This window comes from Lipotes vexillifer, unplaced genomic scaffold (genome assembly GCF_000442215.2).
Source record: "Lipotes vexillifer unplaced genomic scaffold, Lipotes_vexillifer_v1.1 scaffold998, whole genome shotgun sequence".
Lineage (NCBI taxonomy): Eukaryota > Metazoa > Chordata > Mammalia > Artiodactyla > Lipotidae > Lipotes > Lipotes vexillifer.
In genome coordinates, this window is record NW_006781565.1 from 760,945 (window position 1) to 775,771 (window position 14,827).

At 47.3% G+C, this 14,827-nt stretch overlaps 1 protein-coding gene across 2 annotated transcripts in view; it reads left to right on the forward strand.

Moving 5' to 3' along the window:
- The window catches only part of TSPAN2 (tetraspanin 2), a 40,861-nt gene that overhangs the window by 8,245 nt on the left and 17,789 nt on the right, over positions 1-14,827 (forward strand). For both annotated transcript variants that reach the window (XM_007454788.1, XM_007454789.1), the window contains exon 2: positions 7,876-7,978. In XM_007454788.1, coding sequence (XP_007454850.1) covers positions 7,876-7,978 — 103 coding nt within the window. The remainder of the gene's footprint in view (positions 1-7,875; positions 7,979-14,827) is intronic.

A 14,827-nucleotide genomic window follows, 5' to 3' on the forward strand; every position in this document is an offset into this window, starting at 1 on the left:
ATAAACTGGGGCAAAGGAATTAATTGGGCAGGAACAGCAGAGCCCCCCAGTGGGGCAGGGATGGGGCCTGGAAGCTGCTGCCACTCATCCAGGAAGCCCATGTGGTCTCCCTGTGCTCCCTGTACCTGTCTAGTCCCCTGTAAGTGGCCCAGTGCTGCCTGCCTCTCTGACCCCAAATGATTTCTGGTCAAATTGCTGTTAAAAATTCTCTCTAGAATACAAGACTTTCAGGATTCCATTCAAGCTAACTTTTGAATAAACAAAGTGTTTTGGCTTGTTCCAATCTACCTGAGTTTTACCTGAAACATTTTTTTCTCCCATCGTCTGTAACAACTAAAACCGGGTGAAGATCATTATTATTGATTGATATTCAAAAGTCCTGTTTATCTGCTCAAGAGTAGTTCTCTCAAACTACCTTGAAAAATATTAGGCTGTACAATAAATATTGTTTAATGTTCCATCTTTGCTTATGTAAAAGCTCAATATAGCTGAGATGTCATAGAAGTCGGGGTAGCCCTCAAAGTCGTGTTTACTCAGAGGGCAAGCCTGGGATAAGACCCAGCTGGATGCTGCCAGGAGGAAGCTCAGAGATCATAGAAAAGACCATTATTGTCCTCCTGGAGCTCGTCCCCTGGGTCAGGTAAGACACACACTGGCTTTAAATCACTTTGATAACTTGGTGGGTTGGATTTTACTTTAGTTGTATTTGATCTTCATTTGATAAAGCCGTCTGCTCAGTGGAATCATTAGCCAGTAGTCTGTGGCATTTGTTTTACTGTATGAAGAAAACCATACAGCCATCATCTTTCTCCTAATTCTTACTGATCTCTCCTCTCCTTTTCCCTGTATTTCTTTAGAAAAAGGCATTGTGTACAACCACTGAATAAATACATACACTTTCCATATCTATATTTATCTGCTTTATCATTCAGAGCAAGCTTTTCATCCTGGCTCAGTTTCCTTCCCCTGAGCTTAGTATCCCCCCAGCACTTTTGTACTATCCCCCACCCCCACCCCCCAGCGATGTCAATTGATCCACACAAGTTAACTATAACAACCTAAACAAACAGCAGAAGGTATAATTAGGACAAATATGTAGCCTGATTATCTTTCTGGAGATGCATAGAACACTCCTGCTCTATTGTGGTTTGAATTGCAGAACCCATCCATTAGTGCAGAGAATTAAGCATTGATTTTTAAAATATATCCTTACCTGAAGGAAGTCTTTCAGGAATTTCTTAGCATAAGCTTGTTCTTATGAAATTGTTGTGAGGAAGATAATAGGGGAAATCAGAAACATTGGCAACTAACCAGTGCGTTTCCAGACTGACAGCCATGCACTTCCACCCTAGCAGCCATCTCATCATATGCTGCCATAGTCCCGCCACCCAATTCCACCTCACCTGGTCCTGATGTTGAGGCAAGGGCAGCAAGCTTCCTCAGAGGTGGTTTCACCTGGATGTCATATGGCATTTGGCTCTTGTATTTCTTCTGACAAAATCCCTGATTTTGAGAAAGTGCCATCTCAATCCTTGCCTTGCTTTCACTGCATAATTGGATGCAAATCTTGGGAGCTGGCTTACCTCTTTGAGAAAATTAGTATCATCTTCTAGAGCAAATGTGCTTCCGACTTTTGCCTGCTAAAAGGATGAAACTCCTATTACCCTTATGGTATCATAATGTGATTTGCAATCAGATCAAGAATTGTGAGTGTTCATTACATGATTCCATCTGGGATGAGAACTGCCACCAAGAGCAAGTATTAGCTTAAAAGCTTTTAATGAAATTTCTAGGATTGAAGTGTCATTTCCCTCTTTGTGTGACATCATCCCAAAGAATAGAGTTGCAAAAGAGTTGAGTATGTATGTACGTGGTATTCGCCTTGGAGGAGCAGGAATACAGAATTCATTTTGTTTATTTTTTCATTCAAGTGCATTGTGTGTGTGTGTGTGTGTGTGTGTGTGTGTGTGTGTGTGTGTGTGTTGCCATGATTACATTAAGTATTCATATGTCCTGCCTATAAAAGGCATGTATAGAATTATTCTTTGTGTCCATTCCTGATGCCTGGCACATATCCCTGCAGGCTTGGAAAACACAGAACGGATACTACCTGCTCTAGTTTTGTTTTGTTTTTCTGTGGGAAAAACAATTTGAAATCAGTACTTTGGGAAGTATTCCCTTGGAGGCTGTGAAGGAGTTTGTTCACAATTGCTTCTATCAGCCTGTCTTAGGTCAAGTCGCCAGAAAAAAAAAATAGTATAAATTGGGTGGCTTAAACAACAGGAATTTATTTCTCACAGTTCTGGAGCCTGGAAAGTCAAGATCAAGGTATCAGCTAATTCAGTTCCTGGTGAAAGCTTTCTTCCTGGCTTGCAGACAGCTACCTTCTCCCCATGTCCTACATGGCAGAAAGCACTCTCTGGTGTCTCTTATGAGGGAATCCCATCTTGGGAGCCCCACGCTCATGACCTCATCTAATCCTAATCACCTCCCAAAGGCCCCACCTTGAAATGCCATCACATTGAGGGTTAGGGCTTCAACGCATGAATTGTGGCAGGGAACACAATTCAGTCAACAGCACAGCCTAAATTGTACCTTTGTGAAGGCCCTCCATTCATTCATTTAACAGATGTCTGTTGGGAGATGGCTGTGCAAGGCAGAGGAGTAGGTGCTTGGGACACAGCAATATAAACCCTGTCACTGCCCTCACATAGCTCAGGACTTAATTTTTCTTTTTTAATTACAGAAATATTTAAACAGAAGTGGTTATATGAGACATGGAGGAAGACATACCTAGGCTAGGCTAGGCTTTGCAGAGGAAGTGACATGAGAGCTGACAGCTGTGAGTGGGCGTGAGCCAGGTGGAGGGGAGCAGAGAACTTTGTAAGCTAAGGAAATAGCAAGAGCAGGGTCCCCAGGTGGGAGAAGGAACTGAAACTGTGTGGCTAGAGCTTCTGAGGATAATTAACTGGGTCTCCTATCTAGGGAAAAGCACACGAGCTGCCTGAGAACATCCCTAAGTGATGCTTTTTACCCAGAAAGGGAGCTTTCTGGTGGGTTTAGTCATCAGATAGCAGAGTAGCACATATTTGCTCTTTGTGATCAGGGTGGGCTACCTTCTGCTGGAGGCAAGGGGTGGAGGTGGGGGGAGCTGAGAAGAATGAAGGACCCAGGCCTGGGGAGTGATCTTTGCATTTTTGTATCTCAGCACTACCCTCCCTCCAATTTGGTGCCTTCCTAAGAACCACGTTTGTGATTCATGAAAAAAAATTTTTTTAAGTAAAAGAATATGTCCTCGAGATAGAACATTTCATCAGCAATCCCAGGAAAGTGGAAATAAACACAGCAAAATAAAATTGAAATCCAATAACAAGCTTTGCTTCATGTTAAATGACTTGTTTCTGGCAGATAGGCAATACTTAAAGGAAACTTTTTGTTCATCCACTTTGCTTTAAAAGTTTTCCAGTTGGGTGTGTAGTCCTCTTTTCTGCTGCTTTAGTTTTAGAACACATACAGTCTTCTCCATGGACGTATGCTTACAATTTGCAACTTTGTCCTGCAGACTGTCTGGAATATGGTTAGCTACTGAAATGACTTGTCCATGAAAATGCATAATGTAATTGTACCAGGTAATCCCCAATCTAATGTCATCATCTATTCCTTTCATTTCTATCTTCTTTTTCTATTTTACTTCTCTCTTCTTTTTAAATAGTGTACACACTTTTGCCCTCAAAATCCTGTTGCATCACATTCTCTGAGTGCTTAATGCACAATTGGTGCACAGAAGAGAAATGGTGATGCAAAGAATGATGACATCTGGAGTCTTCTCAGGGGCTGGTTCTCTGACCTGCATTGTTAGAGTCCCTCTTGGGCCACAGAGGTGGGATCAGTTTCTCCACTAGCCCCTGAGATCCTTTGGAGAAGGAACTGGATCTTCCTTATCTATGAATCCTTGCCTCCTGGCTCACGACAGATGCTCAACAAATGTTTATTAAATGATTAGCATCACAGCCCTACTCATGCTGTTGTATGAAAAAGTCTATCCCTGGAAAAACAGTATTTCTAATGGTAATTGTTCCAAAGGCATGGGGATTGGTACTAGTCGCGGATGCAGAGTAGCCCTCAGCAACGTTCTTTGGTTGGTAGAGTGGATCCATCATGGTCCTCACCGATCACCGCGTCCAGCCCCTAACATCCCCCCTCTGGCCTTCGACAACTCAGGTCGTCGTTACCTTTGGCTTCTCATCGTGTCTGGCATCAGGCAGCGTTCGTGCTGCTCATTGCCCCCATCAGAATGAGGGCTCCCACCTCCCCTCTCCTCAAGGCCCTGCCACGGACTTTCCACAATGGTAGCAAGCTTAGTACAAGCTGTGAGCCATGTGCCCTAACTCCTGTTTCAAGCCCCAGACTCTGACCTTCCCCAGATTCCTCTCTCTCCCCAGCACAGTGTTCCACGAAAGGAAGCGCAGCCCTTACCCACACTGTTCCCGCTGCCTAGCATTCACTCCTCCCTCCAGTCCCTCCCTGCTCCAACACTTCTTTTTTTTTTTTTTTGCAGTACACCGACACTTCTAACTCATTCTTCAAGCTGTAAGTCAAAATGGAACACCTTCTGCGGCACACTTGTCATCACACTTTGCTCTAATCCCTGGGCAGTGAAACAGTTCCGTGGAGCACACTTCCTGCGTCCTGCGGCATTTATTATTTTACGGGATTATCTTCCATGTCAGACTTTTCATGTCTTTTTCATCATTGCTTCCCTAATGCTTAACACGGTACCCAGTTAGGACCATAGTTACCTCCTCCGTGAAAGACAGGGAGGAAGGAGAGCAGACGAGGACGGGCAGGGCCACGAGAAGGAAAGCAACATGAAGGGGCAGCCTCTCCATTCTTATTTGTTTTCACGTTGGCTGCAGTGTTGAGGTGCAGCCAGAGGTACAGTGTTGTATCTGAATGCAAAGGAGGGGCTGAGAATGGGGGCATGGGGTGGGGATGGGGGGTTGGTCTAGTAGGGTTAAAATTTAGCACTAGAGGCTGCTCAGTGAGACTTCTCTTCCCGGGTATGGGACACACAGAGCAATGGGCCTTACTGACACCAGACTTGCTCACTTTGCCCCTGACTGGACTGCACTTGGTGTGAATTTTTTTTTTTTTTTTTTTTTGCGGTACGCGGGCCTCTCACCGCTGTGGCCTCTCCCGTTGCGGAGCACAGGCTCCGGAGGCGCAGGCTCAGCGGCCATGGCTCACGGGCCCAGCCACTCCGCGGCATGTAGGATCCTCCCGGACCGGGGCACAAACCCGTGTCCCCTGCATCGGCAGGAGGACTCTCAACCACTGCGCCACCAGGGAAACCCGGTGTGAATTTTTTTCAAGCAATTTCAGGTGTGTGATAGAGCAACCAAAGTCCAGTGAACACAGAGTATTTCAAGAGTCTTGAAAGAACAGTGAGTTACAAAGGACCAAAGGGCTTCATTGTCTCTGTTGATGCCACTTTCCAAATCGGTGATGGCTGTCATCAGGCGCAGCCTTGGGCTTGACCTGGCCCGCGCCCACAGTTTTCCTGATCTGGCGGCATGCTGGGAGGATTCCCTCCGCAGTGACGACATTCAGCCACACCACAGTTTCCTTGACCCAGGAGGAAAGCCTGGGTTTGGGGTTGGGGGGTGTGGACGAGCAGGCGCAGAGTTTTTCTCATTTTGCCCCTTGGCTTTAAATTGCAGCCTCTCTTTTAATTTTCCATTATGTATCAAACACATCGGTGCCAGAAATGGACAAATGTATTCCGTCTGGGAGGATGATCCCAGACAGCTATAAATTAGAGCTTGTGTACAGAGGTGCCAAAAATGTGGCCTCGTGATAGGGTGTCCCTGGGACCAGTCACCTCCTCCACAGTCTGCTCGGTGATTACAGGCCTTGGCCTGACGCCTCTGTCAACAGATTTTTGCTTTGTACTTGGAAACTCTTTCCACCGAGTTGCTGCAGAGGCGGCGTAGGCAGGGCTGCCTGTGAGGCTTTGCTGGGCACATCTGTCCCAGGGAGCCCCTAGCACTCCAAGGATGGGGCTTTCCCAAGGGCATGAGAAAACAGCAATGACCTCTTCCCTGCACCAGAAACAGCAGTGACCTCAAAGCCGATTTCCTCCCAAACTAAAGCACAGCCCAAGAAAACTCTCCCCATTTTTTTCTGGACTGATCAGTTAAACTACCATATCACACTTTTAAACTTACAAGAGTAATACATGCTTCACGCACAAAACTTAGAAAGTATAGTGAAAAGAGAAAAGTCACCTGTAATTTTACCTGTCAAAGAAAAGTATTGTTAATGTTTTAACATGACTTCTTGGAATACTTTTCCACGCCTTGCTACCCTTTTAAAAAATGCAAAAACCTTTGAAAGCTGGTTGAACCCAGTTCCTTTAGCTGTTCCTCACAGTATCTAATTAGTGCTTTTCTCTAAGTACTGGAAACTTTTAGTTGTTCCACATTAGAGAGTCCAGCTGGTAGACCTCTGCCCCTCCAATTCCTCCTGCGGCAGTCATGCTACTCTGCTTAAGAAGCCGGCCATGGAGGAAATGGGCCTTGGGGAGATGGAGGGTGAAGAAAGATAAAGTCCTCATATATATTCAGACAGATAGCCCCGGCCCTTTACAAATAGCCCACAGACAGAAGGATCTTGTATAAACAGGGCTCTGGTCTGACCCTGACTTTGACATCATTTTTCCTTGTGTGCTTGTCTCCCTTTTGCCAGCATCTGTGTCTACTCTTCCCTGCTGGGGCAGGGGCAGCCTCTAAACTGTTGGTCTGGGGATGGGCTAGGGGAGCCCAACACTAACTGGATGGGTTGGCAGAACCAGGGGGCTCTTTCTACATCTCTGCTCACTTGTGGTGCCTTGAGTCCAGAAGGTGCCAGTGACCATCTGTTGATTGACACAATGAAATTCGAGATGAGTGTTTGTGGAGAGAGAGGAGACCCTGGCTGGAGCCTGCTGGCGGGCCTTTGTGACAGTCCTGGGAAGGAAAGGCTTCCAGCTCAGGTGCAGAGCCTCACAAAAGCCCTCCGAGTGGCAGGGAGGAAGCGGGCCATGACTCTACCAGCCACCAGCCTGCCCAGCGGCTGCCTGCGCCGGCCACTCAGCCTCTCCCTGAGCCACACAGCACACAGACCAGGCTTTTTCAGAAAATTACTTTTTCCTTTCTTGCTTTCCATGGAAACCCAAAATAGCAACCAAAAAAAAAAAAAAAGAAACAAAACAACCCCAGCCAGTTTCCCTCACTGCCTGCAAAACCAACCCAGGCAGTGCGGCACAGTGACAGTGGCAGCCTGGGGGTTAGGACGGCTTCTAGACGCCTCTAAAACGGCTTTCTAACTGGGCACTGCACACTCAGGAGGTGTGGGCAGGTTCTGAGGTTGGTGTGTTTTCTTCCCATTTAAAAAAGTGGGTTTCCCCCAGTCTTGGAGTTCATCTTGCTCTTGGTGACCTCTCACTGTGGTGTTGGTGAGGGAATCCCAAGTGCCCAGCAGGGGACAATAGGGCAGGAACCAAATACCTTCCCGGGGGGCTGTTATGGGAATACCCTTTTTGAGACACCTCCTGGGCTGTGCTGTGTATGCCCCATAACCGCGGGGCAGCCTGGCAGAATGGGAGAAACTCTGGGCTTGCAATCAGGAAACCCCAGTTTTAATATCACATCAGGGACCTGGGGTGGGCTGGGGGCTTTGAGCACATCATTCCACTCCTATTATAAGAAGCGTGAAGAGGAGACAGGCTGGTTTCTTAGGGGCCCCCCTCCAACCCTCAGATTCTGTGGCCTCAGGCCTCCCAGGTCCTGCACACACTTTCCCCTCCCTTGTAAATGCAGGCTGTTTACCTTTCAGCTGGCAGGGTCGGCTGTCATTGCTTTCGGACTGTGGTTTCGGTTTGGAGGCACCATGAAGGATTTCTCATCGGAGGACGGTTCCCCGGGGTACTTCCACATGGGTGAGTGACTTAGCTCTCCTCTGCCTTAGCTGGGGCTGCGCCGGCTTCGAGTGGAGCCTCTGCACCTGGACGTCTGGGACGGGGGATGGAGGGAGAGAAAGGAGGCAAACCTGAGCCGCAGATGCCCACCTGGCCCTGGGGTAGGGATGTGTGGTCCAAGCGGAGAGGCAAGGGCCCTACCACCCCTACCCTGCCCAACCCACACGTGGTTCATCCCGCTGCTTCTAAAACCAAGGAAGACCAGGTGGAACTGAACTGTTGTGCTTCTTTCAGCCACTTCAAGAAAAGAAGCCCAGCGTGTAACCACAATTCATTTCCAAAGAATTGGAAAAGCCCCTTTGCCCCCCTGAGTGAAGTGGGCACACCACAAAGTCAGTTATTCACTCATCCATCTGGGGTGACGGGGGACCCCTGCCCAGTCAGGGTCTGCTTTTGTGTATTTGTGATCTTGTATTTTAAATTGTCTAGGAGAGACACATAATTCAAAATGAAGAGAGACATCTCAAGATGTGGAGGGGTCAATCTCAGTCCCTCCATGACTAGGGACTGCAGAGGGGAGAGAGAAAGGGGGAGAGAAGGGGGCTGGAGAGAGGAGGGAGGGGCGCAGGGAGAATGCCATGGAGAGAGGCCTCAGTGTGGGAGGGGTAGTAGCCGTCTCCCTCCAACTGTGGGAAAGGGGTGAGGAGTTGGAGGCTGACGTAGCCTCCAATTCTGAGACCATGTGATAAGTAGGGGATGAGAAACTAGTGTGTAACCAAGTGCTGACTTAGTGGTATTTGCAGTTGGTGCATCAGGGGTCATTCTAAACTGGTGAGGCAAGAAGGATTTGAGTTAGGTTTGAAAGACCAACCATAATCGATAGAGAAAAGGAAGAATAGGGACTGCAGAGGTTTGGGGCACAAAGTGTGTCTATAGGATAGTGATTAGCAAGCCGAGGCTGGGCAGAGGACTCTTACCAGAATGTAAAGGATATGGGCATGGTAGGAATTATGATTAGAGAAGTTGGGGAGGGACGGAGGACAAGTATAGAGGGCCTTGAATGTCAGGGCTAGTTAATTTAATAAACAATAGAAGGATAATTTAGGGTTTTGGGGAGGGTACGACCTACACTGCACTTTGAAGAGGTTATTGTGGAATGAGAGGGGAGGACAGAAAGAGACTGTGCTAGATTATTGATATAGTCAGGCCTGAAGAAATAAGGGCATAACCCATGGTGGTTGCAGTAGGAATTGTGAAGAAAGGGACAGAAAGACAAGAAACTTTATTAAGCATTATTAAATATTATTATTAAACATCGTTAAACTCAGGGACAGAAGGAATCAAAACAAAAAAGATATCAATGATAGACAGAGTCAAGCCTAGAAGTCACAACTCATGGTTTTCAGATGGAAACCTCAGGTAAGGGACCCTGCTCGGTTAGAGACAGGGGCGGGTATGTGGAAGGAAAGATGGAAGCCAGTCTGTGGGGCAGCCTCTGTCTGTGTTGCTCCAGAAACAAAGCACTGATAGCAATTTCACAGGTGTAGATTTGGGGCCAACATAAGAAAAGCTTTCTAATGACTTGATAAATCAAAGAAGCTGAGCAGACTTCTACAGGCGAAAGTGATCCCTCTGATACCTTGGTATTTAACCCAAAATCAGAATGGAGGCTTCATCAATACAGGAGATTCGTGCATTAAGTAGGAGAACAAGCTAGTTCTATACAGACATTCCTGGTCCTATTTCCTAATCTAAACTAAAGCAACATGAACAGCCCAAGACGCAAGAAATGTCGTATATTTATGGACATATCGGTCAGGACTCTTTTAATTGCAAATCACAGAAACTTGACTCAAACTGTCTAGAGCAAAACAGAAATTTCTTGACTCACATAACTGAAAAGTCAGGATTAGTTCTCATCTCAGGGACACAAGTGATGTGATTGGAATCCAGTCTGTAGCCACCTCTTAGCTCCACTTTCCTGTGCCTTCAGTTTGGGGCAGGTTCCCCCTAGACGTGATAAAACGTCCACCCACAGCTCCAGGCGCCATCTCCCAGGTAACCTCAGCAACAGTACACTCTTCTTTCATTCCAACTGATCCAACCAAAGTCCTGGGTCTCACTGTCACTGGCAATCTTGGGTCCAGTGCCCGTTCCCACACCAGTCATCGTGGCCGGCTGCTTGGGACGGGCTTGTTGGCTGAAGCCTGGGCTTCACACCTGCCTTGGAGCTGAGGCGAGTCAGCCCTCTCAGACCACAAGGACTGAGAGTGGAGGAGGTTCTTTGTCTAATAGAAAAGAAAGGGAAGTGAACTCTGGGTGGGGAAAACAACAGCCCTCACAGCAGGGCCTGAATCCTTCCTGCTTGTTCTTGGCAGCCTGGGGCGTGGCGTGGGTCTGCCCACCCTTGCCTCTCCCTCCCCTCTCTAAGTCACCCTTGAGTGGCTCGTGTTGAGAACGCTCACGGTCAGTGCTCGAAGTCCAGAGAAGTGGATTATCATAGAGTCTTAGCACTAGACGGAATAAGGAAACTGAGGACCAGTGGTTGAAGCAGAGGAGGAGGAGGGGTGCTGACAGTCAGCCGTGGTTTTCCAGCCCTTCAGGGTGGGGCTCAGCCCGCACCCGAGGTCTGCCAACGCCCAGGCCTGTGCTTATTCTGTTTCCCTGTGCTGTCTCTCTGGAGAGTGCCAACAAGAAAAAGTCCTTGTGAGGTCAGGAACCTTTTCTCCACTTTAAATACTTCTTATAATAGAAAGAGCAATATACATGTTTACAGAAATTGATGTTTCTTTCCTCAATAAATAATTTTCCAAATAGGAAAGACACCAGTTCTCCAGCAATAAAACGAGAAGAAAAGTACACCAGGATGCCATTTTATGGACTTGCATAGCAAACAGTGTGAGGTAACAGGACTTTAAAGAAGAAGCAGGCCCAGTTTTTGGAAAATCTCACTTCGTGTCACAGGGTACTGTGCACTGCTCTGTGTATTTTCCTTTTCAGAATAGGTTCCAGAGCAATCAGCCCATTAAACTCTTATCTCCCCATTGTTAAAGAGCCCTGGAGAGTAGGCTTGGCCCATTGAAGCACTCTTAAAGAAATACCACCTCTCCCTGAGAGGGACCTCAGGAAGGCACGTGGTCTAGCTCCCTGCTTCTGGGCAGATGACTGCCGTCTCTAGGGGGATGCTTTCCCCTCTGGGACCCTTCGGTCTTTCTCCTCGCTGATGCAGAGAAGGTCCCTTCTTATAATAAAGATCTGGAGGTGACTTCACAGCCAGGGGCCAGCGTGGAGAGGATCCAGCTGTGAGGGGAGCTGGAAATGAGGCCAGGGAGCCAGGGTAGTCAGACTGACTGCACCTGCTGCCTCTTCTCAAGGACCTCTGAGCTCAGGTCGAGACCTGGAGGCTGACCCAGGCTGTCGTGTCCACTGGTTGCTATCGTGGAGAAAGGAGAGCCTGGCAAGAGTGGAGCTGGCAGCAAGAAAGGCTGGGTGACTTGGTGTTTCCCAGACCCTTCCCACACTAGTCTCCTTCAGTGAACTCTTGGGAGAAGGCCCCAGTGTCTTCCAAGTTCCACCAATGTGCCCCTCTGCCCCTCTGCTTTCCCGTTACAACTTGTCTCTGGGGCTGCCCCTTAGGGGCACAGGCAGCACAGGGGTCTTCTTTCCAGGAGGCAGAGTGAGGAGCGATCCCCTCGGCCCTCAGAAAGCCGGAGCACATGAAGTTATGTCTGTGAGCAGAGGACAGAGGAAGTCATCGGGTTTCTCCATGAAGGGGAAGGGGCTGCCCACACAGACTGCAGCCACTCACTCTCCGGGATCGCAGGCCGTCTGTGGCTGTCCCTCCCTGTGAATCCAGAGCCGCAGAGCCTGGCTTTGATGTTGCCTGGATATTATGCGTAAGGAAAGCGTTCCAGTGCTGAGTGCTGAGGGGCTGGCTTGACTTTTTAAAAACTCTGACTCACTCTGCTAATATTTTTTTACTTCTCAATTTTTAGTTGTACCTGAGATTCATAGTAGTTGCAGAACAGACACGTGCCATAGCTTACATTGTTGAGACAATTTCTCCAAAGCATTTTTATAAGAACTTAATAGATAATTATTGCCATATTACACACAACAAAACTGAGGAATAAGAGGACTTATCCAAAGACACGGTTGGCAGGCCTGGATTTCTAGCTCCCACCAATGTGTTTTGAAGGGGAAACCCAGAAATCATCAATGATAGATCCCTCGGGCACTTTTCTCAAGGAAGAATGAAAAGAACCCTCCTGCCATTTGTAAATTGCAAAATTCACAGATTTCTAGCTAAGAAAATCACACTTCTGAGTTCCTTCTGAAAGTGCAGCATAGGAGTGAGGGTGTGCACTTTGGAATAGAACCCCGGGTTCAGTTCCAGTTCCCCCCTCACTAGCCGTGCAATCTTCCATAAACTACTTCTCTGTGTCTCAGATTCCTAATCTGTGAAATATGAATACCATTTCTACATACCTCATAGGGTTGATGTATGAGATGATTTAACCTATGAACGTGGCTTGTGCGCAGTACCTGTTGTGTCATGAGCCCTCAATAAATGTCAGCTGTTATCACAGCAGTGCGGGCAGGCTGAGGAAGGAGTCAGCCTGCGGGAGGCACAATGATGTGGGAGAGTAAGAGAGGGGAAGATAAAAGAGTGGTTTAGATGCCATGTAGTCAGGGCGAGACACCAACTGGTAGCACTGAGGCTTCCAGGTGGCAGGTTCCTGAGATAATGCCTGTCTAGGGCAAAGGACAGGTGCTGCATAGAGCAGCTGAAGCACTGGGAATGGTGGTGGTTACTCAGTGTTGAATGACTCCATGACTAATGTATGTTAAGCTCCTAGAACAGCACTCAATAACTAACAGCTGCTGTTATTTAGTGAGGACCCTAGTCCTTATCTTCCCCATAAACTAAGTCTCATCCAATATTCTAAATACATATATAATTATGTGTGTCCAGGGCAAGCTGGGAGAGAGGGAAAGTTGCACAGAGGCAGAGAAAAATATTTTCAGATGAAAAATGGTTATTAGGCAGGTATGTAAAATCATTTGCCTCCGAAAAGCCACTGAAATTGATTAGCGTGTCACTATCCAGTCCTTAAAAGGGGAGCCATTTCAAAATGAGTTGATGCAGACAAGCCTTTTAGGATGCCACTGTCTCCTTTCTGTGTTAACTGAAATGATGCTTCTAGCTTCAAAAGAAGGATCGGAAACCAGTGACAAGTGATGGAATTGTCAGGAAATTGGCGGTAGCATGTCACCTGGAGATCACTGGCACTGCAAGGCCCAGCTACTAATGCTAAAAATGCAATATCAAAGGGTTTTCTCTTTTTCAAATCAAGGGAAATAGGACTCAGAAAGCATAGGGGATTGGGAAATAGGTCATACACTTGTCACAAAGCTGCCGCGGGAGCGAGAGGGCTCTACAGAAACCATCTTGGAAGTAAAATGTGACTGCCAATTAATGTATTCATTCAACAACTATGTTTTGAGGGCCAGATCAAAACATAAAAAACGATAAGGTATGCTTGGAAGCTACAAGTGGCCTTGTGGTGTGCAGTGTATTACAACCAGATTTGGAACTGAAATCAGCAGGCCCAAGAAATTTGCCACGTGTAGAATTTCTTCTGATTTTCCCATCAGCTCCAACCAGCAGTGTTCATTTGGCATTGAACTGAGTCCTGTGGCCACACATGCACATGGAGGTTTGCTGGGGAGAGGCCTCAGGAATCGGAGCCCCTGGGGCAGTTTCAGGGTGTTTGCTGTGAGCTCTGGAATTCTGATAGCCTAAGAATGAAATATTGTACAAATAAGTGAATTTTCTCGGGGAGCTCTTCTTTCAGAAGGACAAGGGGCTGGGTTAGCTTGTTCGCGGTGGGGAGCCGCTCTGTCCTCCTCAGAGCCCGGTGCCCCTGTCCACTGTACCCCAGCCTCCACAGGAGCACCCTCTGTCCTAGATTCCACACTCTCAGAAGGCTTTCCCCACGGTGTGCAGCCATGCCCTCATCTGCCTGACTTGGGAGAGCCCAGCCCTCTGGTGGCTTCTTGGATGCTTGTTGGGCTGTATCCCCGGCATGTATCTCTAAGCAAAGATGGGCAACGGTAGACACAGCCAGTCCAGAACTACAGATTTAGTGTAGTGTCTCTTTATCCTCTCATCCAACAAACACTAACCAAGAATCCCGTCTTGCTCCTAGCATATTCTATGTAGGGTGAATGAGGTTTGTCTAAGGACCTAACATCTATAGAGAGACAGAGATGAGAACCCACAGAGGTACAACACGGAAAAGAGGAGACGGGGTCACATCCTAGTGAATTCCTATGTGGCTGGAGTGTAGGATGGGTAATGTTCCCAGTGGGTCCAGTCTCTAGTGACTCCGAGCAGAATCTGTAGACTGTATCATGTAGCAGAGAAGAGGCAGTGAACATTGTAAGTAGGAAATCAGTACAGTAAGGTGGCCCACCCAGGAGACATTCTGTGAGGGAACTGCTCCAGGGAGGTGGGAATCGGGGCTCGAGGCTTTGCGTGTCCAGCCTGCAGTCCTCTTGCCACTCTTACCCCCATTAGTAAAATAGAAATGTGTATAATACTTGCCTTACTTAGTGGCGCTGTTTTGAGGAGCCAAAGAGATGATGGAAATAAAAGAGCTTTGAAAAATAAAGAAAAATTTTAAAACAATAAGGTATTTCGGCAGTGGGACCAACAATAGTATTATTTTTAATACAGTATCATTTCTCTCATTACCACATCCATTCCCCATGAAATTATTTTTTTTAGAGAAAAGGAAAAGGGAGGAAGTGGCTGAGCCTGCCTATCGGGAAATAAATAAATACCCGTCTCAGGACCTCGGAAGA